A 15,513-nucleotide genomic window follows, 5' to 3' on the forward strand; every position below is an offset into this window, starting at 1 on the left:
AATAATAATAATAATAATAATAATAATAATAATAATAATAATAATACAGAAGGAGACAGAAGGACTAATACTGGCGGCACAAGAACAGGCCATTAGAACAAATGCTGTCAAAGCCAGAATTGAAAAATCAACAGACGATCCAAAGTGCAGACTCTGTAAAGAAACAGATGAAACAATTGATCACATACTCAACTGCTGCAAAAAGATCGCACAGACTGACTACAAGCATAGACATGATGCTGTGGCACAGATGATCCACTGGAACTTGTGCCGGAACTACCATTTCCCAGTGGCAAAGAACTGGTGGGATCATAAGCCCGAAAAAGTGGTCGAAAATGAGCAAGCAAAACTACTGTGGGACTTCCGACTTCAGACTGACCAAATTCTGAAGCATAACACACCAGACATTGTGATCGTGGAGAAAAAGAAAGTATGGACCATCGACATCGCAATCCCAGGGGACAGCAGAATTGAGGAGAAGCAGCTAGAGAAATTAGTGAAATACGAAGATCTAAAAATCTAGCTGCAACGACTCTGGCATAAGCCAGTGAAAGTGGTCCCAGTGGTACTTGGCACGCTGGGTGCAGTGCCAAAGGATCTCAGCGGACATTTGAAAACCATCGGAATTGACAAAATCTCCATCTGTCAATTGCAAAAGGCCGCTTCACTGGGATCGGCAAACATAATTCGCCGCTACATCACACAGTCCTAGGTGCTTGGGAAGCGCCCAACTGGTGATGAAATACGAAATCCAGCATAGTGATCTCGTTTGCTGTGTTGTACTGACATAATAATAATAATAATAATAATAATAATAATAATAATAATAATAATAATAACTCTCAAAACTAGTAAAAATATACTATGTAAATATGTAAATAGAAATGAATAACAATGTTAAAGTAGGAAGGTTCAAACAAGAATACTATGATGATAAGTAGATAGGAAATGTTATTATGTAACAATGCAGAATTACTAAAAGTATAATTATATTATTGTTTTTAAATAAAATATTTGAAAATTAATAAAGTTTATTAAAAAATATAAGAAGATTAAATTATGGTTTCATTTGATACAGAAAACATAGATCTAGAGAAACAATAGATGACACCAGTACTACACAACACACCCAAACTGAAATACCCAGAATACCCAGAATCAAATACCCAAAATCATGGATCTCATCAATTCTGCTTTGCTACCTAATTTCAGTTTGATGTAGAAATGTACCAACAAATCAGAGAAATACGCATGGGATCGCCCCTCTCAGGACTCCTGGCAGAGACCGTAAAACTATAGCATTCCCGCCCATACAAAGTATAGATCCAGGATGTAGACATCACTTTCATCATAATAAAAAAGGAACTAATAAAAAAGACACGTGCAATTATTCACAACATCTTTGAAGTAATAAAATTCACAAGAGAAGAAAGAAGTATTCACAAAATATCTTTTCAAGACATTAGCAGCAGACAGCAAACTACAAGGGTGAGTCAAAAAGTAATGCCATTTTCTTTATTTCAGGTGACGTTTTTGATAAAAATACCTGAATTTTTTCCCCAGTTGTAAATGATTATATCATTTACATTCTGAAATATTTTGTTTCTTTCTTTTTAGGTTTGTAGACTTGCAAGGAGAATTCAAAATGGCTGGCCCCTTAGCGTCTCCGAGTCTTCGGAGAGGGGCGGCATACAAATCTAATAAATTATTATTATTATCATCAGTACAACACAGCAAACAAGATCACTATGCTGGATTTCGTATTTCATCACCAGTCGGGCACTTCCCAAGCACCTAGAACTGCGTGATGTAGCGGCGAATTATGTTTGCCGATTCCAGTAAAGCGGCCTTTTGCAATTGACAGATGGAGATTTTGTCAATTCCGATGGTTTTCATATGTCCACTGAGATCCTTTGGTACTGCACCCAGCGTGCCAAGTACCACTGGGACCACTTTCACTGGCTTATGCCAGAGTCATTGCACCTCGATTTTTAGATCTTCGTATTTCACTAATTTCTCTAGCTGCTTCTCCTCAATTCTGCTGTCTTTTGGGATTGCTATGTTGATGATCCATACTTTCTTTTTCTCCACAATCACAATGTCTGGTGTGTTATGCTTCAGAATTTGGTCAGTCTGAAGTCGGAAGTCCCACAGTAGTTTTGCTTGCTTATTTTCGACCACTTTTTTGGGCTTATGATCCCACCAGTTCTTTGCCACTGGGAAATGGTAGTTCCATTATTATTATTATTATTATTATTATTATTATTATTATTATTATTATAGTGTTGCTTCAAAAACAAAGAGCAATGATTGATTTCCTTGTTGCTGAGGGGAAAACCCCTGTGATGATTACAAAATGTATTTGAGAAAAATACTTTATAACAATTTTTTTTTGCAGAATGGATTATAACAATTGATTTAAATTATAGCACTTGGTTTGAGAGGTAAACATTATTCCAGTGATGAAGAAGTGAAAACTGCAGTGAAGAAGTGGCTCAAAGAACAGTCAACAAAATTTTACGTGGCAGGGATACATACTCTAATTCAAAGGTGGAACACTGCTATTGAGAGAAACGGTGACTATGTAGAGAAGTAGGGATGTGATCCACAGAGGACCAGCTTCATTTTGATGTATGCTACAAGTTCCTGTGTTGGTAATTATACCTATCATAAATAAAATGGCATTACTTTATGACTCGCCCTTGTAGAAACACAAGTCTACCAAAACAGAATCCAGACTAACCATCGTACTAAAATAACTCAATTATAAAAATCTACTCCATTACTAAAATAACAACCCAAACTCCCAGGAGAGAAGCTGTGTAAGAACATTATTTAGATGACTTAAAAATCCAGTGCAGCAAACAAGAACACTAGAAAAAGGAAACAGATCAGGTAACAAAATGGATTTTCATTTTGATTTTTCATCCTGATCAACCTACTACAGCACAGCTAACACAACCTATGAAAAGAATAACACTGCCATGCATGAAAAATATCTCACAAAGAACAGACAGATTATTGCAACCACAAGGTATTACTACAGCACACTAATTAAAGCTCGCCAAAACATTTTAAGCAAACCGAAAAGACCCAGCAACCGTGGAAGATATAAACAGGAATCATCTACTACATACTTTGTAAGGACTGTGTAACAGTGACTACATAGGATAGAGAGGCAAAATCCTAGCAGAGGACATCTGTGTAGATGAATTAGTAGTTAGAAGACATGATGAAAACTCCTTAATTTCAAAGTACATGGACAGATTCAACTATAGTTTTGACTGGGAATATGGGAGCATCTTAGACTAAGCTAAATTCAAAATAGCTAGGGGATTCCTTGAAGACTAGCATTTGGACAAATCATCCATCAATAGACACAGAAATAAATCATATTTACACACCATTCAAATGAGACAATAAGACCTAAACACACACTCTCCAGCAGGCAATGTCAGATAAATAGGCATTAAAACCAGGCCAATATATATATACAGAGAACAAACCTCACATGGCTTGCACTGATGGTGTTATTTAATTGGGTAGTGAAATATTTGCAAGCAAACAAGCATGTTCGGGGGGGCGTTTGCCCAGGTTTGCCTGGTGCACCAGTTGCGGCCCTATTTGGATCGGGACTCATTGCTCACAGTCACTCACGCCCTCATCACCTCGAGGCTCGACGACTGTAACGCTCTCTACATGGGGCTACCTTTGAAAAGTGTTCGGAAACTTCAGATAGTGCAGAATGCAGCTGCGAGAGCAGTCATAGGCTTTCCCCAAAATGCCCATGTTACACCAACACTCCGCAGTCTGCATTGGTTGCTGATCAATTTCCTGTCACAATTCAAAGTGTTGGTTATGACCTATAAAGCCCTTCATGGCATCAGACCAGAATATCTCCGAGACCACCTTCTGCTGCACGAATCCCAGTGACTGATTAGGTCCCACAGAGTCGGCCTTCTCCGGGTCCCGTCAACTAAACAATGTCGGTTGGCGGGCCCCAGGGGAAGAGCCTTCTCTGTGGCGGCCCCGACTCTCTGGAACCAGCTCCCCCCAGAGATTAGAACTGCCCCTACCCTCCTTGCCTTTCATAAACTCCTCAAAACCCACCTTTGTCATCAGGCATGGGGGAATTGAGATATCTCTCCCGGGCCTATATAATTTATGTATGGTATGTTTGTAGGTATGTCTGCTTAAAAATGGGGTTTTCTTAGCTACTTTAATTTTTTAAATTGTAAATTATTACATTTGTTATGAATTGTTTTATTATGTTGTCAGCCGCCCCGAGTCTACAGAAAGGGGCAGCATACAAATCTAATAAATAAATAAATAAGTTCAGACAGCGCCAAGGGCTCCATAATTGCAAAATAAATGTGACAATAATGAATGAATGAGCTGAGAAGAGGAAGACTCTTCTCAGGATTGAATGAGCTGAGAAAAGTAAGACATGGTTGGGTGGAGTTGATGAGATTCTCGAAAAGGGAGATGTAAGCAGTTTGAGGAACAAAAGATCTTGTATGCTATGATATATGAATGCAATGGAAATCAATTGTGTCCTAGGATAGAAGATATGAAAGTTGCATTATGGATGGTGCTACCATAACTAGGTCTAGTTGTATTCGCTTCTCTGTTTTTCATCTCTTGCTTTTAATTTCTATGACTGCCTATTCCTTCCTCCCCTTTTTAATTCTTTGCATAAAGTTATTCATCTCAAAGGGAAAGGCTTGATGGTTATATGTTTATGTATCTACTACATCTATAACAATGCCAAGGAAAAGGCACCATCAGATCTATTTGTGGTTTGCATTGCCCGTAAAGGAAACACAATTGGTTTAATGCAAATGCAAGCACAGAGAGATAAAAGTTGTGACAAGGACTGTAGCTGGAAAACCAGGGCATTATTCAGTGCAAACAAGGCAATCTAGGACTATACCTGAAAGAGATCAGAGTTACTTTTTGCAAGTGTTAACAGATAGGTTTTGAAAGAAAGGGACTGTTTTTTTGCATTCACCAGTATAATTTAAAATAAAAGTTCTCTCTTTCCTTTTTATTTATAACATCTCTGAGTGTTAGAAGCACTCATCTTACATCTTTGTAGTTTGAAATGCTTAAATCATAGGAAGAAAGGATGGCTCAGAAAGGATAAGCATCAGGATTTTTATTTATATAGGTATAAATGGCAGTTTTAGCTTGCTGTATCATATAAAAAGTCCGGCAGCTCAAAGTTCTATTCAAACAATGGCAAACTAACACAAAAGAAACAGATTCATATGCTTGCCATGATAGTACTTAGCTGAAGATATTTCTGCATCGAAATGCTGCTTTTCCATCCACCTTTCCTTTTACGTAGGAGCGTGGGTGGATCAGTGGTTAAACACATTGAGTTTGTTGGCTAGAAAGCTGACAGCCTGGGTTCGAGGCGTGAGCACCACATGATGGGACGAGTCCCCATTACTTTAGCATTAACATTTAGACCTATATACCGCTTCTCTAAGCGGTTTCCAGAGAGTCAGCCTATTGCCCCCAACAATCTGGGTCCTCATTTTACTGACCTTGGAAGGATGGAAGGCTGAGTCAACCTTGAGCCTACTGAGATTCGATCTGCCAAACTGCTGGCAGACAGTAATCAGCAGAAATAGCGTGCAGTACTGTACTCTAACCACTGCACCACCGAGGCTCTGTCCCAGCTCCTGCCAACCTAGCAGTTTGAAAGCATGCAAATGGGAATAGGTAAATACCACCCACTCATAAGGTGGATTCCTCCCAGTTTGCACCGGTTTTATAGAGCCAGTAGCAAACCATTGGTAACATCAGTACGCCGATGATACCCAGCTTTACATCTCTACCCCATGTCCTGTCAACAAAGCAGTGGAAGCGATGTGCCGGTGTCTGGAGGCTATTGGGGCCTGGATGGGTGTCAACAGACTCAAACTCAACCCTGATAAGACGGAGTGGCTGTGGGTTTTGCCTCCCAAGGACAATTCCATCTGTCCGTCCATCACCCTGGGGGGGGGGATTATTGACCCCCTTGGAGAGGGTCCGCAAGTTGGGCATCCTCCTTGATCCACAGCTCACATTAGAGAAACATCTTTCAGCTGTGGCGAAGGGGGCGTTTGCCCAGGTTCACCTGGTGCACCAGTTGCGGCCCTATTTGGACCGGGAGTCACTGCTCACAGTCACTCATGCCCTCATCACCTCGAGGCTCGACTACTGTAACACTCTCTACATGGGGCTACCTTTGAAGAGTGTTCGGAAACTTCAGATCCTGCAGAATGCAACTGCGAGAGCAATCATGGGCTTTCCCAAATATGTCCATTTTACTCCAACACTTCGCAGTCTGCATTGGTTGCCGATCAGTTTCCAGTTACAATTCAAAGTGTTGGTCATCACCTATAAAGCTCTTCATGGCACCAGACTAGGGTATCTATGGGACCGCCTTCTGCCGCACGAATCCCAGCAACCGGTTAGGTCCCACAGAGTTGGTCTCCTACGGGTCCCATCAACTAAACAATGTCATTTGGCGAGACCCAGAGGAAGAGCCTTCTCTGTGGTGGCTCCAACGCTCTGGAATCAGCTCCCTCCAGAGATTAGAACTGCCCCCACCCTCCTTGCCTTTCGTAAACTCCTTAAAACTCACCTCTGTCATCAAGCGTGGGGGAACTGAAACATCTCCCCCTGCCTATGTAGTTTTCTGTGTATGATATGAATGTATATATGTTTTTTATATATTGGGGTTTCTTGTTTTTTAGACTTTTTAAATGTATTGTTATTTTAGTTTCTAACTATTAGATTTGTCATTGTATATTGTTTTTATCATTGCTGTAAGCCACCCCGAGTCTACGGAGAGGGGCGGCATACAAATCTAATAAATAATAATAATAATAATAATAATAATAATAATAATAATAATAATAATAATAATCACAAGCTGGTCCTGTCACTGCCAGTCTGTGGAGGCTGCCATCTTTGGGGTGGGTGGGTTATTTTTTTTCCTGATTTTCTTTTCTGCACATGCACAGAAGCTGAGTTTCCAGCACTGCGCATGCTCCGCTATCTTGTTTTTGGGGTGGTGGGTTTGGAATTTTTTGTTAATTTTCAGCACTGCGCATGCATGCACTTGCAAAGTACATGAGCCCGTGTAGCCCAGCCCTGCCGCGTGGGAGGGAGCAAACTGGCGGTGAGGTAAGTTAGAACCCACCCCTGATCTACTCCTACTACCCACCTTCTTCAGTGGGAAGGTAACAGTGCTCTTTGCATGTTGGCATATAGTCATGCTGATCACATAACCACAGAAGTGGTTTGGACAATGGTGGCTAAGAAAAAGAGATGAGCATCACCCCATATGAACCAATTTGAAAACTCATCTATGTTGCCAGGCTTAGGGTCATTAGACCCTAACTTCTGGCCAACAAATGTGATGCAGGCTTATTGTCTGAATGTGAATGAATGATTTTTGGGGCAATTAGATCTTGTCTCCCTGACCAATAAATGTGATGCATAGTGTGATTGGATTGTCTGATTGAGTAATATATATGGTTTTTAGCTGTAGTTTTTTAATGTATTAGATTTGTTTTGTACGCTTTGTTTCTATACTTATTCTGTGAGCTGCCCCTAGTTTTCAGAGAAGGGCGGCATACAAATCTAAATAATAATAATAATAATAATAATAATAATAATAATAATAATAATAACAACAACAACAACAACAACAACAACAGACATCCTGATTGTGAAGAAAAAGAAAGTATGGATCATCGACATCGCAATCTAGGGAGACAGCAGGGTTGAGGAGAAGCATCTAGAGAAATTAGTGAAATACAAAGATCTAAAAATCGAGCTGCAACGTCTCTGGCATAAGCCCGTGAAAGTGGTCCCAGTGGTACTTGGCACGCTGGGCGCAGTGCCAAAGGATCTCAGCGGACATTTGAAAACCATCGGAACTGACAAAATCTCCATCTGTCAATTGCAAAAGGCCGCTTTACTGGGATCGGCAAACATAATTCGCCGCTACATCACGCAGTCCTAGGTGCTTGGGAAGCGCCCGACTGGTGATGAAATACGAAATACAGCATAGTGATCTCGTTTGTTGTGTTGTATTGACATAATAATAATAATAATAATAATAATAATAATAATAATAATAATAATAATAAAATTTTATCTTTTCCTTTCTACATATTTTGATAAAGGGAGCCTCAGTTATACTGAATGTAGTAATAAGAATATATCATTTGGGCTTTATGAGTTATTGCAATAAGTAGTCTACTAAATCTGCACTTCTATTCTATTAGTTTTTCTCATCATTCCTTTCATCCATTTCCTCCCATGTTGACTGTATAACTGTAACTTGTTGCTTATATCCTAAGATTTTTATTAATATTGCTTTTTCATTACTTATTTGACCCCTATGACAATCATTAAGTGTCGTACCACATGATTCTTGACAAATGTATATTTTATTTTATGTACGCTGAGAGCATATGCACCAAGACAAATTCCTTGTGTGTCCAATCACACTTGGCCAATAAAAATTCTATTCTATTCTATTCTATTCTATTCTATAGAGTTGAACAGCTTCCCTGTGGCCACTCAGGACCCAACGTACATCTAAACTTAGTGTTAGAGCCAATATTTGAAAATACAATGCTGGTGATCAGGGAGGTTGGGCGCAAAGCTGAAAGCAGAAATTTCTCCAAAGGGAAAATAAACGGCTGAGAGCCTGAAATGGCTAATACTGTATGTTTTCTGAGCACCAGGGTGATCCTTTGTCATTTTCACCACTCATCTTCAAAGCCTGTCCCAGACTAATGGTTGCTTGTCATGATTAGGAAAAAGCAGGCTAGAAGGCATTTTAACAGGAGCTTAATTTTCTGCCTTCACTTGTAAGATTGACTTTATTCAACTAGCTTCTACTTTAATGGGTGAAGACTAATGGTTTTCTAAGGCAAAGGAAGAGTATCCTTATACAATCAAATTCTCATGTCTATTTTACTTTGAAAACACTTTTATATTCATGAAAAACTGGGTCGTGTTGGAGTGGGCGGCATATATACTGCTCAAAAATAAATAAATAAAGGGAACACTCAACCAACACATTCTAGATCTGAATGAATGAAATATTCTCATTGAATACTTTGTTTTGTACAAAGTGGAATGTGCACAACAGCATGTGAAATTGATTGTCAGTGTTGCTTTCTAAGTGGGTAGTTTGATTTCACAGAAGTTTGATTTACTTGGAGTTATATTGTGTTGTTTAAGTGTCTCCCTTTATTTTTTTGAGCAGTGAATATATATTTCCGACAGAAAAAGAACATGGTGCAATGCTGAAGGGATGAGATCCTGTGGCTTAGAGGTTAAGGCAGAAGTCCCAGGATCAAATCCCAGTAAGGGTATGGCTAGCTGATGAGGCCAGAAGAAGACTGAAATAGAAATTGTGAGTGTCTGTGGGGATTCTTTTATTCAGGTCACGGTTGTCCCAAATGTGTTTTTTCAGACTTTGTTTTTGCTTGAAGATGTTTCACTTCTCATCCAAGAAGCTTCTTTAGTTCTTCACAATTGTTGCCTTTTGAAAAAGCACATTTGGGACAAAAATATGGCAAGGAACTTGAAAACACAAATATTCTGGTATGAGAGGTTTTGAGGGAAGTCTAACAGACACATAAGAGACAAGGATGAGAGCTATCGTAAGCAAACCTTCAATAGCCCCAATGGAAGAGCTGACATTGGTTTGATTGTGGAGTTTTTGGTACTCCTTGAGCTTGGTTGTTTTTTGGGGTTCTTTTTGCACATTACCCAACTAGTAATCATGGGCTTCCCTAAATATGCCCATGTTACACCAACACTCCACAGTCTGCATTGGTTGCCGATCAGTTTCCGGTCACAATTCAAAGTGTTGGTTATGACCTATAAAGCCCTTCATGGCACCAGACCAGATTATCTCTGGGACCGCCTTCTGCCGCACGAATCCCAGCGAACAATAAGGTCCCACAGAGTGGGCCTTCTCCAGGTCCCGTCAACTAAACAATGTCATTTGGTGGGACCCAGGGGAAGAGCCTTCTCTGTGGCAGCCTCTGGCCTCTGGAACTAACTCCCCCCAGAGATCAGAATTGCCCCCCCCTCCTCACCTTTTGTAAGCTCCTAGAAACCCACCCCTGCCATCAGGCATGGGGGAACTGAGATACTCTTTCCCCCGAGGCCTCTACAATTTATGCATGGTATGTCTGTATGTATGTCTGGTTTTATAATAAGGGTTTTTTAGTTGTTTTAGTATTGAATTGTTACATGCTGTTTTTTTCACTGTTGTTAGCCGCCCTGAGGCCACGGAGAGGGGCAGCATACAAATCCTATATAGATAGATAGATAGATAGATAGATAGATAGATAGATAGATAGATAGATAGATAGATAGATAGATAAATAAATCTTCAGTTCTAGCCTAGCCCTAGCCTACCACGGATCATCTGAGGTGGGTTTCAGCAGGTTTTGACCAGCTCTGGAGAACCGGTAGTAGGAATTTTGAGTAGTTCAGAGAACTGGTAAATACCACCTCTGACTGGCCGTTCCCCCATCTATTCTCTGCCTCTCGAGTCCCAGGTGACTGGGAAGAAATAGGGACTTTGCAGTATCCTTTTCCTAGAGTGGGGTGGAAATGGAGTTTTTGCAGTATCCTTCCCCTGCTAAGCCCACCAAGCCACACCCACCCAGTCACATGACCACCATCACATGATCTCACCAAGTCACGACCATCATCACATGACCACCAATCAAGCCATGCCCACAGAACTGGTAGTATTCATTTTTTTTGGGAAACCCACCACTGCTGAAGATGTTACCCCATCGGGTAATGAAACATCTACAAGTAAACAACCAAACTCAGAGATCATCAAGGACACCACAATTGAAACCAGAACTACAAATATTCACTTGTATTGGTTTGATTGGCTTTTATCAGTGAGAAATCAGAGTGGAAAGAGTTATTTTGGTGAGTCCAGATATGTGGACACACCATTCCTGAATTCTCAGCAATGGTCATAATGGCTGAGATATTCTGGGGGTTGAAGTTAAGGTATTTTAAAATTGTTCAGGCTAGGAAAAACTGCCCAAGAACACCCAAATATCTACATCTCTGCTTCTCATTCTGTCAAACCTTCAGTCTAGGATCTCAATTGCTTCATTAAAAATCTCCAAATTTCAAATAAGATAAATGACCATTCATCTTCCAACATTCATTCTTCGCTTGTTCATCTTATATATCATGCACTTTGGATATTTGTCAAAATAGGCCATATTGTATCTTCCATATGAACCATAGAAACATAGAAACATAGAAGACTGACAGCAGAAAAAGACCTCACGGTCCATCAAGTCTGCCCTTATACTATTTCTTGTATTTAACTTAGGATGAATATATGTTTATCCCAGGCATGTTTAAATTCAGTTACTGTGGATTTACTGACCACGTCTGCTGGAAGTTTGTTCCAAGCATCTACTACTCTTTCAGTAAAATAATATTTTCTCACATTACTTCTAATCTTTCCCCCAATTAACCTCAGACTGTGCCCCCTTGTTCTTGTGTTCACTTTCCTATTGAAAACACCCCTCCTGAACCTTATTTAACCCTTTAACATATTTGAATGTTTCGATTATGTCTCCCCTTTCCCTTCTGTTCTCCAGACTATACAGATTGAGTTCGTTAAGTCTTTCCTGATACGTTTTATGCTTAAGACCTTCCACCATTTTTGTAGCCCATCTTTGGACCCGTTCAAGAGTTTCAATTCCCTTGCATTCTTTTTTTTTCCTTTTGAATATGGGAATTCAATCTTTTCTTTGGGTTTTAACCTTTTCAGGGTTCACGTTGCAGTTCTTTTGCTAAATTCAATATAGTAGGTAGACAATGCGCTGGTGATTTTAAAAATAAATAACTTCAGAGGGTGTAGATTGCCAACTTTATTGGGGATATGAAAGTGCTATTAATTCCTGCTCCAGGAAAAGTGAGTCTGAATTCCCATCTCAAGAAAGAAGAAACGATCATTTATTCAATACATCACTGTACAGTACTTCTTAATCATCACCATAGTTAAGTGACCATCTGGATTGCTGTCCAAATCACAGAAATATGCTACTCTGTCTTTAGTTGTCTGTAGTACTATCAAGATTTACATTAATGGGAAAAAGGGCCCAGCAATCTTAAATCATCATGGTGTAGTTAAGTAGGAAGGAAATAATCATTTATCCAGTATATTACTGTACTTCTTAATCATCGTGGTATATTTAAGTGACCATCTGGATTGCTCTTGAAGTCACAGAAATGTGCTAGACGGTTTTTACTTGTCTGTAGTGCCATGAACACTTTGACATAATTTGGGAAATGAAATCAATGGCAAACCTCCCTACAATTACACAATGTTAAGTATCTCAAGCCCTTGGGCAAATTGATAAAGATGTTCAAATGACTTACTTTCGTTGCTGTGCTGACGAACGCCTTGTACAAATCACAGCCACAATCACCACCACAATGATAGTGATGACCCCGATAGTCACAACAATAACGACCAGGAGGCTGCTGTTCTTCTGGGGAGTTACGCTTCCATGCGGAGGGTGCATCTGTCCGATGGGGGGCTCTGAAATATTAGAAATACGTTGGTGGGTTGTCTTTATGACGTGAACTGTTCACATGAATTGCAGAGATTTATTTGAGCGCTGAAGCAACCAAGACAATTATTTCATTATAGCAAATACTGAGAATTCACAACCATTGTGAATGGTTGAAGTCCGATACAAGGCATTCAGGAAGTAATTTGTCCATATCAAAAAGGAGGGTGTGAATTGGCATTGTCTTGTTGCCTAATTTACCTGTACCTACTTTGCTAATGTTTATGTTTATACCAATACCTACTACCTTGTACATGCTGGACAAAACCAATAAATAAAAATAAAAATAAAATAAAATTTGACGGTGATTTCAGCTGAAAACAGATTTGATAACTCAGAGCAATTGAGAAGACTAAATGAATCTCATCCATGCTTCAAATGAAAATGCTGATATGATTTGACTGCGTATTCTGACGGCTGTTTAAGCCAATAAACAAATCAAATGTATCATTTGAATGTGATTAGCATGAACAGCCATTTATGCCACAACCATAAAACAGTGTCATTTGGGTCTGTGAAGTTTAATGTACCAGATCTCTGAACATGGAGGGTCTATGATTGGTTCACATTATCATTCATTCATGTATTACTTTTATAAATTATGCTGCTGTCATAAACAACTGCAAGAACTGGATACAGAGCCCTTTGATATATTGGTAATTATGGCAGGATTGTCTTATCTTGGTGGTAGTGATGGTAGTTCTGGTGGCATGATCCTGGGAGGATAAAGAACATCAGAAATGAATGTCAGGAATTATGTACCTTAGTAAAGTTACCCATGAAAGGTCATGCCAGCTGCCCAGTTAAAGTGAGTAGCAACTTATACTGGGCAATAGTGATATAGGAAAATGTTGTAGCCCGTCCGCATCTCGAGCAGCTGGTCATGGATCCTAAGGATCGAGAGATGGTTGTGGTGCGGTATCTTAGGGCTGGGACCCGAATGTGATAGCAAGGAGGTCAAAGAGGATTTATTTATTTTATTTATTTATCAGATTTGTATGCCGCCCCTCTCCAAAGACTCGGGGCGGCTCACAACAATAACAACAATGTAACAAATCTAATATATTAGGATGTGGTATCAGAGGGTGAAAGCCAACCAGGGCCTTCTGCACCTACCAACTCAGGAGAAGAGGAGGAGCCTCTTCTTGAAGCTAGGGCATGAAGAGCTGCTAGAAGGCAGGAGTGGTTAAGCAAGAGGAGTTCTCTGCATGAATAGATCTGTAGAACAGTTGGCCAGGCCCTTAGACTACATGAAGCCACATGATGCTTCATTGAGGAAGTCAACATCGTGCAGTTCCAGATGTGGTTTTGGGTCATCTCTCTCTCTCTTTCTCTCTCTCTCTCTGACATTCCTGTTCAGTTTATGATGCTAAAAATTGGTTTTCCTGATTTTTTTCTAATGAGCTCCGGGCTTTCTGCCAACCTCACGTAAGTTAAAAGGAAGGATATCTTCTTGGACTCTGGCCAGTTGTTAAGACATTAATTAGCAGCTGTCTCAATGAACAGCCTTCTTTATGATTTCTTGAACTTTTATAAAGACCTGATTGCTAAGAAAATATTAGAAGTAAATAATTAATGTTAAATCAGTGTGTGTGCCAATTTCCTTGGGGGGAGGGGCTCGTCGCTGGTTCAGAACAGGAAGATACTGGAAATAGATGGTCACTTTAGTGACAATGGCAAGGGCATAATCTCATGATATGTATGAAATGACAATACTGAACCATTCATTTTTTATTTTTATCAAAATCACACAAATAGGCAATAAACATCCTACTGAGGAAGAGTTGAGGATTATTTGGAGTAGTAATGGCATTTGTAGTACATTACTAGATTAAACACATAGAGTTTGCTGTTGTTGTTATGAATAAAGGGAAAGAAAGAAAGAAAGAAACAAAGAAAGAAAGAAAGAAAGAAAGAAAGAAAGAGGGAGGGAGGGAGGAAAGAAGAAAAGGAAAGAAAATCTGAAGTTGTAAAGGCAGAGTTACTGATTATAGCTGTTGTTGTGAGCTCCCCCATGTCTTCACAGAGGGGCAGCATACAAATCTATTAAATCTTAATATTAATCTTAGAGACTGGAATGTCAAAGTTAGAAATGGTACGTACTTTAAAGCAGAGCAAACAGATGCGAAGAAATGATTTATTTTCTGCCAAAGTAGTATGTTGAAACATGCCAAACAGATAGAGGGTAGATGATTTCAAGAAGAATAAACAAAGGTGGAAGGAACATACTGAAATTTAGTACAAGTGACATGTCAGCTACAATATTTTATAACCTTGAAGATATTTCATCATTATAAGCAATAGCAGACAGATGAAGTTAGCTCAGCTCTCCAGTAATTACCAAGTCAAAAAGCTATGGAAATAGGATATCTACAGAAATGGCTGTGATTTGTACAAGAAAGAAAGAAAGAAAGAAAGAAGAAAGAAAGAAAGAAAGTGAGAAAGAAAGAAAGAAAGAAAGTGAGAAAGAAAGAAAGAAAATTAAAACCAGAATCACCAGACACTGAGATGGACATCATATAAATTTAATTAACTAATAAATATTTCAGGGTCCTCTTTATCTCAAATGATGCCAGAGATCTCTATGGTACTCCCCGAACACCCCGCCCAGAGTTTCCAGGGAAGGGCGGCATACAAATCTAAATAATAATAATAATAATAATAATAATAATAATAATAATAATAATAATCTCAGAAGAAAAAACTAAATCGGAATACTAGAGAGTATGCAGGTTACAAGGTAGAAAAGTGACCATATATACAAGTATAAGTGATTGGAGATGGGAGGGGATTATATGATTGGCTTTGTTGTGCAAACAAGACCAATCTCTTCTGACTAAAACTAGCAACCACATCTATTCAT

The 15,513-nt window shown here is 39.3% G+C and overlaps 1 protein-coding gene across 1 annotated transcript in view; it reads right to left on the minus strand.

The window, feature by feature from the left end:
* The window catches only part of DCC (DCC netrin 1 receptor), a 927,153-nt gene that overhangs the window by 97,828 nt on the left and 813,812 nt on the right, over positions 1-15,513 (minus strand). The window contains exon 23 of the mRNA XM_070736918.1: positions 12,457-12,619. Within this exon, the coding sequence (XP_070593019.1) occupies positions 12,457-12,619 (163 nt within the window). The remainder of the gene's footprint in view (positions 1-12,456; positions 12,620-15,513) is intronic.

The sequence above is a fragment of the Erythrolamprus reginae genome, chromosome 2 (assembly GCF_031021105.1).
Source record: "Erythrolamprus reginae isolate rEryReg1 chromosome 2, rEryReg1.hap1, whole genome shotgun sequence".
Taxonomy (NCBI): domain Eukaryota; kingdom Metazoa; phylum Chordata; class Lepidosauria; order Squamata; family Dipsadidae; genus Erythrolamprus; species Erythrolamprus reginae.